General features: G+C 59.2%; 1 protein-coding gene across 1 annotated transcript; it reads right to left on the bottom strand.

Moving 5' to 3' along the window:
- Positions 1 to 2,245: 2,245 nt before the first annotated feature.
- On the bottom strand, positions 2,246 to 11,049 carry STXBP2 (syntaxin binding protein 2). Its single transcript, XM_019964248.2, has 19 exons — positions 10,955 to 11,049; positions 9,644 to 9,693; positions 9,297 to 9,378; positions 8,728 to 8,804; positions 8,492 to 8,570; positions 8,291 to 8,394; positions 7,755 to 7,903; positions 7,465 to 7,549; positions 7,245 to 7,375; positions 7,039 to 7,146; positions 6,691 to 6,748; positions 6,487 to 6,552; positions 6,302 to 6,382; positions 5,143 to 5,281; positions 4,558 to 4,667; positions 3,761 to 3,856; positions 2,967 to 3,052; positions 2,713 to 2,870; positions 2,246 to 2,391 (listed from the first exon to the last, which is right to left on the bottom strand). The coding sequence occupies exons 1-19, from the start codon at positions 10,989 to 10,991 to the stop codon at positions 2,306 to 2,308; spliced, it is 1,782 nt and encodes a 593-aa protein (XP_019819807.1). The 5' UTR covers positions 10,992 to 11,049; the 3' UTR covers positions 2,246 to 2,305.
- Between the last annotated feature and the right edge of the window lie 13 nt (positions 11,050 to 11,062).

Here is an 11,062-nt window from a genome sequence, read left to right as displayed (position 1 = left end):
CTGTGTGTGTGTGATTTTTCTAGTTAGGGTGTCTTTAGATTTCTCCGAATTCTCAAAAGGAGAGGTGACCTCTGGACTTCCCTAGTAGTCCAGTGGTTAGGATTCCACACTCCCTATGCAGGGGGCAAGACTTCAATTCCCGGTTGGGGAACTGGGATCCCGCATGTTGCACAGCCTGCCCCCACCAAAAAAACAGGATAGGTGACCTCAAAATCAGGGCCAAGTCTTCGGTGGGTGGGAAAGGAGGGGCCTAGGTGTCCCATTTCTGCCCACACTCTCTTGGTCACAACCTCAGATGGGCCACAACTCCGATTACAGGTGGGGTAGTGCTCTACCTGGAGGGGGGTGGTCACGATCTTCAGCTTATCCTCCCATCAGGGTCCCCTCCCCAGGCACCCATCCCAGCTGAGTCCCATCACCCACATTACACTTGGACCCCACCTGACCCTGCTGAGATCCCTTCTGCAGTTTCCCATCACTCCAGCAGCGGTCATATTCAGGGGTCATATTCTTACTCAGGCCCCAGGTGGCTATTAGACCTTGACCCCTCAAGACCCTTTCCCACTGGCTCCATTCTGCTGTCTTGCTTTTGCCTCCACACACCCCCTCCCTTCCCAGGTAACACCTCTTCACTTTCTCTTCACATTCTCTTAAGTGCCCCCTCCTCCAGGAAGCCTTCCCTGACTGCCCCAGGCTGAGTGGATTATGGTGTCCTCAGGGATCTCTTAGCCCCATGTGATACAGACTTCTGACCAGGCTATGTGTCTGTGCCCTCAGAGGAAAGGGGCCTCATAGCTCTTATTCAGGCTGTAAAATTCACATCTGATTTTAGCTAAGGGTTATGGACTGAACTGTGCCCCCAGAAAATTCGTATGCTGGAGTCCTAAGCCCTATGCCTCAGAACGTGACTCTATTTGGAGATAAGACTTTCAGAAAGATCATTAAGTTGGGAGTTCCCTGGTGGTTCAGTGGCTAAGACTCCATGCTCTCAATTCAGGGGGCACAGGTTCCGTCCCTGGCTGGGGAACTAGATCCCACATACTGCAACAAAAGATTCTGTGTGCTGCAATTAAGAGTCGCTGCTGCTAAGTCACTTCAGTCATGTCCATCCGACTCTGTGTGACCCCATAGACAGCAGCCCACCAGGCTCCCCTGTCCCTGGGATTCTCCAGGCAATAACACTGGAGTGGGTGGCCATTTCCTTCTCCAATGCATGAAAGTGAAAAGTGAAAGTGAAGTCGCTCAGTTGTGTCCGACCCTCAGCGACCCCATGGACTGCAGCCTACCAGGCTCCTCTGTCCATGGGATTTTCCAGGCAAGAGTACTGGAGTGGGGTGCCAGTGCCTTCTCCGAATTAAGAGTCGGTGCAGTCCAAAAAAGTTTTTCTTTGACAGTGTCAGTCAGGGAGAATAAATCAAAGGGATGATCCAGAATGGAGAGAAGTGATCAAAAAAAAAAAAGATAATTAAATCCAAATGAGGTCACTAGTGTAGACTCTAAGCCAATACGACTGGTGTCCTTAAGAGGAGATTAGGACACAGATATGCACAGAGGCAAGAGCATGTGAGGACACAAGGAGAAGAAAGCCATCTATGCGCCAAGGAGAGGGGCCTTTGAAGAAATCAACCCTGCCAACACCTTCACCTTGGACTCCTGCTCTCCACAAATGGGAGAGAGTAATTTCTGTTGTGTAGGTCACCTGGTACGTGGGACTGGGTTGTGGCAGCCCCGGCATTACTAATCCACCCAGTAAAGTCCCTGATAAGTCCTGCAGTTAGGAAGCCCTGTGAATACCCTGCCGGAAATGGAGAGGAAGAAGCAGGAGGAGCTCCAACTCTCTGGGATGGGAGCTGGGCAGGCATCGTTTGCCGTGCTCCTGTCCTCACACAAGTGCCAGTTCTGATCTTAGCAAGCGGAAAAAGACTCCTGATCTGTGTGGCTGCAAGTCCCAAGGAGACAGTGCCAGAGGGCTGGGGAGTCTGTCTGGTCTGTTGACGCTCTGCTACTGACGGTCCCATCAGAGTGGCCAAGAGAACCATCACTGGTTCCCAGGTTCTGGAAAGGCCAACCCAAGATGTTGGCTGGAACCTGGAAGCTAGTAGATCTTGGAGTCCATGTTCACCTTAAGAGTGTGGAATGCCCTCTAGAAGAACAGGGTTGGGTGGGGCCTGAGGCACAAGGTCAGGGGACGGGACCCAAGGGAGGTGGGCCCCATATGGCTCCCTTGGAAAGAAAGCAAGGTGGGTGCCAGCTGGCAGATGGGAGTTTATTTCTCTGGAAAGGGATGCAGCAGGTCAGGCGGGGGTCAGGGCAGGGAGACACCCTCTAGCTTCTGGTCCAGAGTCTTCAGATCATCCAGGAAGCGGGTCGGGGTGAGGATGTGCGAGGAGCCTGGACGGGAGGGAGGGGCTGCGAGAGTGGCCTTGGCCCCTGACCCTTCCACCCAGAGGGTCGTTCAGGAACACCCTGGCTCTCAGGACTCAGGAGTCTCACCTCCTGGAAAGGGAAGGGTCCACTCCCAGGGGACCCCATTCCTGGGAAGCCAAGCCCTAACCCTTCTCACCTAGGGCTCCCAGATGCCAGCCCTGCAGAGGCTCCAGGGTTTGGGGACCCAGAAGGCGCACAGCTATCAGTTCCCCAGGAACCCACAGGCGGGAGAGTCGGGCTCCCAGCCCCTGCCCACCCCAGGAGACCCCAGTCTTGGCCACTCACCGATGAGCACCTCCCACTTGCCATCAGTGGCCCTGGTAACTTCGTAGGCGGCCCGCATCTCTGACATGGCCACACCACCCACGATGTAGACAATAAGCCGGGGCCCTGCCCGGGCCTCCACGCCTGCCTTGTTCTTGTGCCAGTGGCCGAAGCGGGCACTGTGCGAGGAAGGCAGGCGGAGGTCAGACTGGGTAGCAGATCACCCCTTCCCCAAGCCTTACTTCCTGTGGGTCTGGGCGTGTCCCTGGCCTCACCTGACGGCAGCCTGGGAGCTGGATGTGGGGGCAGGGTCAGACACAAAGGGCCACAGCTTCCGGTCCAGCCGGTCTTCCACAGCATCCTAGGGCCGGAGAGGGAGGCTGAGGAGAGGGGCCCGGGCAATGAGGCCCAAGGTCTGGAGCCTCCTCCATCAGGTATGTTCCCGGGCCAAGATCCTGGCAGACAGGGGCTGCCACCTGTACCTCCAGCCCCTTGATGACCCAGGACCCGGCCTCTTAGCTTCTTAAGGACCCTGCTCCTGCTCAGCTCCTCAGGGACCCAGGAGTGTGGACCTCCAGCCCCTGGAGAAGCCAAGATTCTGAGCCCCTAACCCCTCAGGAACCCAGAGGTCTAGGCATCCAGGATCCATAAGGATAAGGGGGTCTCCAAGCAGGCAGAGATGCCAGGACTCCACACAGACGGCAGGAAGCAGGAAGCCAGGTCCCTGGCCAGGTCTTTTAGGCTGCTGCTGCTTTTGGCTCCCACAGTGGGGCTGGGGTTGGTATGGGCAGGGCAAAGCGGGACCCAGGTGGCGTCCTGGGGGGCAGGAGTGAATAGAGGGGGACAGAAGAGGGGGCCAGCAAGTGGAGAGAAGATGAAGCTCTTCTCTCTGTATGCGCCCCTGTTCCTCCAGTGTGGGATGGGGTTGCCCCCAGACCCCAGGCAGAGCCACGGGGATGCCCGTAATGAGGGATTTTCTCTTAAGCCCTGGGGCTTAGGACAGTGAGCAGGGAGGGGGCTGAGCATGGCCTGGATCGGGGAACTCAGGTCCCACCCCTACCAGCGGTACCTCCATCACATCCTTGATGACCGGGGTCCAGCGAGACAGCTGATAGGTGGGCTCTGAGCGCTCCCTCCGCTCCAGTCGGCTGGTGGTCCCAGAGCTCTACAGGTGGGGCGGGTGGGGTTGGTGGGGGAATTAGGGAGAAGGAGGCAGGTCACGGATGGGGCTTGTCGGGCTGGGGGAGGTTGCAGACAGAGCGAGGAAGGAAAACAAGAGGGAGGGAGGAAGAAATACACAGGTGATGAAACCAAGACGAGACAAAGAAGAAATCAGGACTGAGAGAGATGGGGACTGACGACGGAGGACACAGAAACAGGGGGACTGAGAGGAGGTGGACAGGGTGACAGACGGGGGCGCCTGGGAGAGAGGCAGAGGGCAGGCAGGGGGAGAACACGAGAGGTGCCTGCAGTCGAGCGGCAGCGGAGGCAAGGTCGAGGGAGGAGGGACGTGTTGAGAGCCGAGCCCAGGAAGCTGCTGAGTGTGTTCCGGGTGGACTGGAGGCCCTGAGACCTCCGGGAGCCCAGGGTCCCCTGCTGGGGACCCAGCTATCGACCTGTGGGACGTGGACCACACGCCCCACACGGCAGCGCCACTAGGACTCGGGCTCTATGCCTCATGGCCCCCACTTCTCCTGTGACTCTGAGACTCGGAACAGCCCTGCTGCCCCCCAATCCCCAGACCCTACTCAGGGCTCCCCGTGCTCCCAGAACCACATCACGCCTGGTGTGTCCCCGCCCTGGTGATGTGCCCTCTGACCCCAGTCACCCCCCTCTGACTCAGTGCCCTCTCCCTGCCCAGCATACCCCAGGGTTGGTGACAGTGCCCCCCAGCTGCTCCAGGTTCCTGATGAGGTTGCTGTGTGCCTGCACATTGGCGTGCTGAATCAGCTTGGCCAGGTTCTCCTCGCTCACACCTGGAGGCGGCCGGAGGGCGGGGCTTATGTGGAGGCTCACAGGGTGGTGGTGGGCAAGGGGGAGGGTGGAGAGGTGGCCACACAGGCTTCTGGGTTGAGGGGCTTGGGGTGGGGGCATCCAGCAGTCGGGACACCCTGGGGACCGGGGGAGCCACCTACGCTCACAGAGGGGGCGGATTCCTCATGTTAGAACTCTGGATGGGAATCCTAGAGGAGGTGGTAGATTGGAGGAGCCTCTGGAATCAGTTGAGGGGGCTAAATTTGGAGGAGCCCTAAAAATAGATTCAGAGGGTCTCCATGCCAACGGAGGCCAATGGAGGGTGGCCCAAGGTCCAGAGTGGTATCTGCGGGGTTTGGCGTACCTGGTGTGTGGGGGCATCTGCAGGAGTGAGAGCCTCCCACAGTCACCAGAAACCGTGGTGAATGATGGTATACCAACCTCCCCCGCCTCTTCAACTCCAGGCCCCCTACCTACCATTCCGTAGCAGGATGTAGAGCAACAGAACCCGGATCTTGTCGTAGGCTGGCACTGCAGCATCCAGTAGCACCGGTACAATCAGCTTCATGGGGTCCTTGATCTTCTCACCCTCTGCGTCTGAGCCCATGGCTAAGTCCTGGGGGCCATAGGGGTCAGACACCATGTGGAGGGACGGGGCAGGGCAGGGACATCCCCATGGGCCTCGGCAAGACCTCTGGGCTTCATTTTGCTCTACCAGTCTCTGAAGGTTCTACACACTGTTCGCTGTGAGGTCCCACCCCTCACACAGGCCCCTCCTCCCCATAGGCTTCACCCTCTAGGAGGTTTAGCCTCCTCCCCTACAGGCCATACCTCTCACACAGGCCACACCCCTCACACAGGCCACAACTCTCCACAGGCCCCGCATTTCCAAGGGTGTGTGTGTTAATTCGGAGAAGGCAATGGCAACCCACTCCAGTACTCTTGCCTGGAAAATCCCATGGACGGAGGAGCCTGGTAGGCTACAGTCCATGGGGTCACCAAGAGTTGGACACGACTGAGCGACTTCACTTTGACTTTTCACTTTTATGCATTGGAGATGGAAATGGCAACCCACTCCAGTGTTCTTGCCTGGAGAATCCCAGGGATGGGGGAGCCTGGTGGGCTGCCGTCTATGGGGTCGCACAGAATCAGACACGACTGATGTGACTTAGCAGCAGCAGCAGCAGTGTGTTAATTGCTCAGTGGTGTCGGACTCTTCATAACCCCATGGTCTGTAGACCACCAGGCTCCTTTGTCCATAGAATTCTCCAGGCAAGAATACTGGAGTGGGTTGCCATTTCCTTCTCCAGGGGATCTTCCTGACCCAGGGATCGAACCTGGGTCTCCCTCATTGCAGGCAGATTACCGTCTGAGCTCCTTGGGCCTGCCCTCCCCACAAGAAACTGCCTCTTCAAGGGGCTGGCCCCACAGGCCCCACGCCCACACTCCAAGTCTCAAGAGGAGACAGATCCCACTCCTCACACAGGCCACACCTCTCCAGAGGCCCCAGCCCATACCCAGGTCCTACTTTTTTCCAGGCCGGGCCACCCCCCACAAGTCACAGACTGCCCCAGAAATGCCTCTCCACTCCCAGCCCAGCCCATACAGACCCCACCCCTGCCCAGGGCCCACACACCTGCTCCACGCTGCACAGCTTCTCCACGCAGCCCTTGAAATGCTTCATGCAGTCATCAGCTAAATGCAGGTGTGTAGAGTACTGCAGGGTAGGTGTGGGAGTCAGGGGTAACAGAGACTGAGTCAGGATGGAGACAGGGTGACAGTTGGAGGCACGCAGGTTCCTGGTCCCCGCTTATTGCTCACCTTGTTCAGCTCCTTCTGGTACTGTGGCATCTTTTTCAGGATATGAGACAGGTCTTTGATGTTGGCCTGGGAACAAGGCTGAGCATGAGGCCAGGCCCTGCCTACCCGAGGCCCCCAGTCTAGGCTGGGGCTCCAGACTGAGGCCCCGCCCCTCCCAAGTGGCCCACCCTGCCCCGGGCCTGCACCCTACACACTACAGCCTACCTTGTCTGTGGTCAGCCTCTTGCTCTCACAGAAATTCTTTAGGAGCTCCGTGACCTTCCTGGCAGTGAGAGTGGGCAGGGGGTAGGTTGGGGACTGGTGCCGAGACGGTCATATTGGGGCAGAGTTGGGGGGTGGGGGAGTCACATGGCCCGGGGATGCCAGCCAGGGGACACAGGCCGTGTATGAGCCCACACTGGAAAGGCATGGGGAGGCCAGCAAAGGGGTGTGGCTCGTTGACAGGCATTCATGCAGAATGGGTCCATAATGGGAGGGAGGGGTGGGGACCTCGTGCCAGAGGGCCCCCAACCCCGGTGCCCCCCGCGAGCACACGCACGCGCATGCACATACTTGGACACGTCCGCAATGTGCATGTGTCGAAGCTCCACCCACAGGTCATCATCCTCGTCCAGCAGCACCGCCTTCTCCCGGGCCTCACTGAGCCCAGTGGTCTCGTACCTGGGAAAGCCAGAGACATGAAGGTTGTGAGCGCTCGCTGAAGCCCAGGGACCTGGGTCTGCAGTGACAGCAGAGGATAAGTTCCAGGGTCTGCCCACCTGTAGGTGTCCTGGTCGATGTCCAGCAGGTCGTAGGCCATGGCCTGGAAGGTGAGCTCATGCAGCAAGGGGGACACGGGGTCAGCCGCCCGGTCCATGATGAGCAGCTGTGAGCGAGTCTTCTCAGGGCCCTGGGGTGCAAGGGGTGGGCAGGGGGATGAAGCCATTGACCCTGACCCTGGCTGGGGCCTCCCTCCACCTCCCCAGAAAGCCCCCTCACCTCGCCCAGGTTGGGAGTGTCTGCCTTAAAGGCGTTCAGCTTGGCTAGGACGGCATGGGCCAGCTGTGCTGTGTCCTCTGGGCCCCTGGGGATGGGGTGGGCAGACACGGGGTGGGTGCCTCAGGGTGTGGGGTTTGGGAGGGCCAGTCGGCACAGACTGGGAGTCAGGGATGGGGTTAGGGATGGGAGTCAGGGGTCAGGGTGAGGACTGGAGCTGGGGTTGGAAGAGAGGTGCAAGGTTGGAAGCAGGATGGGGTCAAGGTCAGGGCAGCATCTGGCTGGGGACCCACTTGCGGTAGCGGATGGCCGGGTACTCTTGCAGAGTGGCGCACAGGGTGGCGATCTGCTGGGCCAGTGCCTCCAGCTGCCGTGCTCTCTCGCCCGCCCGGAAGGGGCAGTAGAGGTTGTAGGTGCTGTGGGGGGCATCCAGGGAGAACACCTGCGAGGACACAGAGCCGCCACTGCTGGAGGTGCGCCCCTGCCCAACTCCAGCCGCGGCCATGTGCCACTCCCCGGGGCTTCCTCCGGTCTCTGGAGCCTGCTTTGCAGGCCTGGGGCAGCCCCCTGACTGCTGTTTTGTGGAATACCCCAGCCCCCTCTGCCTTGTGGGGGAAGACAAGCAGTGAGCTGCATGCTGCCCCCCTGCTATTGCCCAGGAAGACGGAACTCCAGGTGACTCCCGCTAAGAGCTCATTCCACCGGTTGTTAGCTGCTTTCCTTTCTGATTCAGCACCCTCTCTGCTTATCACCTTGCCTATTTCTGAGGGAACCTGGGATACTTGGTGACGAAGCCCCACTTCCTACCCAGAAGTGGGCTGGGCTATACCTGAGCTTCGTATGGGAGGAAGGCAAGGTGGATCTCTTTCAGCGTCTTCACCACCTTTGCCAGACGGGAGCGACCCAGCTCACTGAACAGGGGCTCAGGGCAGGCTGGGAATGGGCAAGACGGGGCATCAGGCCAGGGCAGCCCTCACACCCCCTTACCCTGACCCCCACACCGCACCCCTACCCGGCTCTCCTCACTCACTGTCGGTGAAGAAGACGTGTGCGGCTTTGTAGGTGAAGGTCGGGGTCCCCCGGAAATCTGCGATCAGGGCCTGTACCGACTGGGGAAGGTGGATCACTCTCCAGGCCTGGCCAAGTACCCTTAGACAGACCACCCCTGACCCAACCTCCCAGCCACTGCCTGCCCCTCATACACACACAGACATGTATGCCCGCACACACGCATCCACACACACACACACACACTATCATAGGCACCTTCTCCGTGGGGCTCAGCAGATAAATAGCCTCCAGGCTGGGGATGGGTTCTCGTCTTTTGTTGATGTCCTCCACAACTAGTAGGAACAGAGAAAGGGGACATGTGTGGATGGCACTGGGGCCAGGGCACATGCAGAGTCGCACACTCAGGGAGCTGGACACTTGGGGTGCAGAGGCAGGAGGGGATATGCACACTCCCTGAGGGTCCTGAGCTTCAGGGGACACATCCATGGATCACAGGACTAAGAGCTATGTGGGCAGGGCTCTGCACATTCGGGATCACACAGTCATCGCCTCCTGGGGATCGACCTTTGAGAGTTACACATTCTCGGGGTCACACTCTGAAAGCCCCACATGGGGTTCCACACAAAGGGGTTGCACAGCTGGGGAGGCTGACCCCTTAGGGGTTGCAGCTAGGGAGCCCCTTGCGTGGGAAGTCTGACTATCTAGGGGTTGCCATATCAGGGCTGTCTGTAAAGGAAACCGCATCCTTGGAAGTCCTGGACAATTTCAGGGGATCCCACACTCTGGTCCCAGCTGGGAAGCCTGGGGTTGAGGTAGCCACTCACTGGTGATGCCCTCAGCCAAGATGTCTGACATCTTGCAGCAGGACGACAAGATGCGCATACTCGGGTGGTCCATGATGAGCACCTGTCCAGACGGATGGAATGGACAGAAAAGAGGGTGGGAGAGGTTGAAGCTGTCCCCAAGAAGGGGCTGGAGCCACGGGCAAGTCTCTCAGCTTCATGAGCTGATTGAACAAGAGGACCCAGGACCCTACCCAAGCCCAACCCAGACCCACCCACGTGACCTCTGTGGACCAGCAGCCTCCTCGGGGAGCTGGAGTGGTGGGGGGTGTCCCACATTCAGGGCCCCCTGACATGGGTTTGGACAAGGCATTCTATCTCGCCCCTACCTTCCACTCTCCATCTTTCTTGACGCTCCGAATGACTCCGCTCAAAATTTCTGCAGGGAAATGAGGGGTGGGTTCAGTATGTGGGGTCCTCTGGCCCCACAGTGCCCCCCAGTTTTCTGGGTCCTGGGCTGGACTTCCATCGGAACTCCCATTTACTCCTCCCCTCAGTCCTTTGAGGTAGCTCCTGAGGTCACCCCCAAATTATAGTCAGGGCCACTGAGGTTCAGAGAGGAGAAGGAAATTGCCTAAGGACCCTCAGCACCTAAGTGGCAAGTGCCTGGAGCGTAAGTAGTAGATAAATATGCTTTAGATAAACGAATAACTGGAAAGCCACGACTCACATAACAGGTCTACCTGCCTCCAGAACTGGGCTCTCCATCCCCCTATATACTGGAGTACTCCTGGCATGTAGATTTCAGCCACACCCTCATTTCACCTCCATCGTTTACCCTGAACCAGAATGCAGGACCCCTGGATCCCTGTCTGAAACATGCCTGGCTGTGGTCATCCCATTACCCAATATCCAGCCTCAGTTTCCTCATTTGTAAAATGGAATCAATGGCTCTCCTGTCTCTCCATCAATCCCTTCATAGGAGGAGGCTCCTTTTTCAGTTGGGGTTTGGGGAGTTTGAGCCACACTCGGCTCTGCCTAGTGGAGGGAGTGGGCAAAAGGGCCAGGGCGGCCCCGCCCAGCAAGTGTCTTGTCCACTGTTATCAGCACTGCCAGGGCGGAAGAAGACTCTGAGGCCGGAACTACCGGGGGTGGGGGAGGGGACGACCTCCACCCACCCCCCACGAAAGAACCAGGCCCGCGAGGCCTGGATGCCACGGTCCCCAGGCTGCAAGGGACTCCTGGGGGCCGGGCAAAGAGCAAGGCGTCCCCCGCCCTTGGATCTGCATTGGAGCCTGGACGCGCATCCTGAGCACTCTCACCAGCTGGGGTCGCTGACCAGCGCACCCAGGCCCGGCCGCGGTCCGCAACATGGGGCCCCAAGAGTCCAGCCCGCCGGACTTTGCCCGGCTTAGAGACGCCGGAGCCTGGCTGTCCAGCGGTGCCCTCCCCACGCCCATTCTTTAGGGGGTCCAGGAGTCCATGCCCAACGCCTGTCTACTCCACCCTTAGTCTGATTTCTTTCGGTCCCCGGAGTTTAGTCTCCCAACTTTGTTCCGCTCCCTCAAGGGAGAGCCAAGTCCCCGCGCACCCCCTCGAGGGTCAGGTGCTCGACGTCCTGCCAGGTCCCCAACTCCCCGCCGCTAGACTCCCAGAGTCCGTGCGCCCCCGGCCCCCCGCCCCCAGGGGGCGGCACTCACTTTCTCCTACCACCGCCTTCAGCCCCGAGGGCGCCATCTTTCCCTAGGGGCGCCGCCGCTTCCGGGTCTGTCCCAAGGTGGGGGCGTGGCCCCGCGCGTCATCCACGT

This window comes from Bos indicus, chromosome 7 (assembly GCF_029378745.1).
Source record: "Bos indicus isolate NIAB-ARS_2022 breed Sahiwal x Tharparkar chromosome 7, NIAB-ARS_B.indTharparkar_mat_pri_1.0, whole genome shotgun sequence".
Lineage (NCBI taxonomy): Eukaryota > Metazoa > Chordata > Mammalia > Artiodactyla > Bovidae > Bos > Bos indicus.
Note: the sequence above shows the minus strand (reverse complement) of the source record. Positions and strands in the feature narration are given on the sequence as shown.

What these genes read in the sequence shown, in the direction of transcription:
- STXBP2 (XM_019964248.2), bottom strand. Translation starts at nt 10,991, where the DNA reads ATGGCGCCCTCGGGGCTGAAGGCGGTGGTAGGAGAAA. An exon ending in CTTGGCTGAGGGCATCACCA is followed by an intron (nt 8,805 to 9,296) that starts GTGAGTGGCTAC and finishes TGTTCCTACTAG; the next exon opens with TTGTGGAGGACATCAACAAA. An exon ending in ACCAGAAGGAGCTGAACAAG is followed by an intron (nt 6,383 to 6,486) that starts GTGAGCAATAAG and finishes CCTACCCTGCAG; the next exon opens with TACTCTACACACCTGCATTT.